Below are 481 nucleotides of genomic sequence, written 5' to 3' on the forward strand. Positions count from 1 at the left end.
TTTTTTAAGTGTCATCAGATGAAATGGCAGGTGGTTTCGTGTTTGTTTTTTTGTTCACCACTGAATAAATTGTTTTCTCTGTTTCAGGGGGGATTTTTTGTTCTTGGTATTGTCCTACTGTGCAGTAGGTTGTGTTGGGTCGATTATCTCCAGTTTCGTCTTCTGTCTGGGCTTGAACCTAATGAAATACATGTAAAAATAGTATTTTTAAAATGCATTCCTGAACAATTAGGTCCATATACATGTAACGGTACTGTGCTAGTAAAAGCCCACGAGTAATAAAAAAAATTAAACAAGAAACAGCAGGAATCCAGGAGCAAGCGGTAGCACAACACGTAGACACAAACAATGGCAGAGAAAAGACCAGGGAGAACACAGGACTTAAGTACTAGAAAAGTAATCAGGGAGAACTGAAACAGGTGGAGCTAATTAATCAAAAACCATGGAAACTAATGAGGAACTAAATCAGGAAACAGAAACA

General features: G+C 37.6%; 1 protein-coding gene across 1 annotated transcript in view; it reads right to left on the reverse strand.

Annotated features, from left to right (window-relative positions):
• LOC107600261 (uncharacterized) overlaps positions 1-481 on the reverse strand; it is a 15,667-nt gene that overhangs the window by 843 nt on the left and 14,343 nt on the right. The window contains exon 7 of the mRNA XM_016292105.1: positions 1-178. This exon is cut by the window's left edge and continues 843 nt beyond it. Coding sequence (XP_016147591.1) covers positions 5-178 — 174 coding nt within the window. The 3' untranslated portion in view covers positions 1-4. The remainder of the gene's footprint in view (positions 179-481) is intronic.

The sequence above is a fragment of the Sinocyclocheilus grahami genome, unplaced genomic scaffold (assembly GCF_001515645.1).
Source record: "Sinocyclocheilus grahami isolate Dianchi unplaced genomic scaffold, SAMN03320097.WGS_v1.1 scaffold280.1, whole genome shotgun sequence".
Taxonomy (NCBI): domain Eukaryota; kingdom Metazoa; phylum Chordata; class Actinopteri; order Cypriniformes; family Cyprinidae; genus Sinocyclocheilus; species Sinocyclocheilus grahami.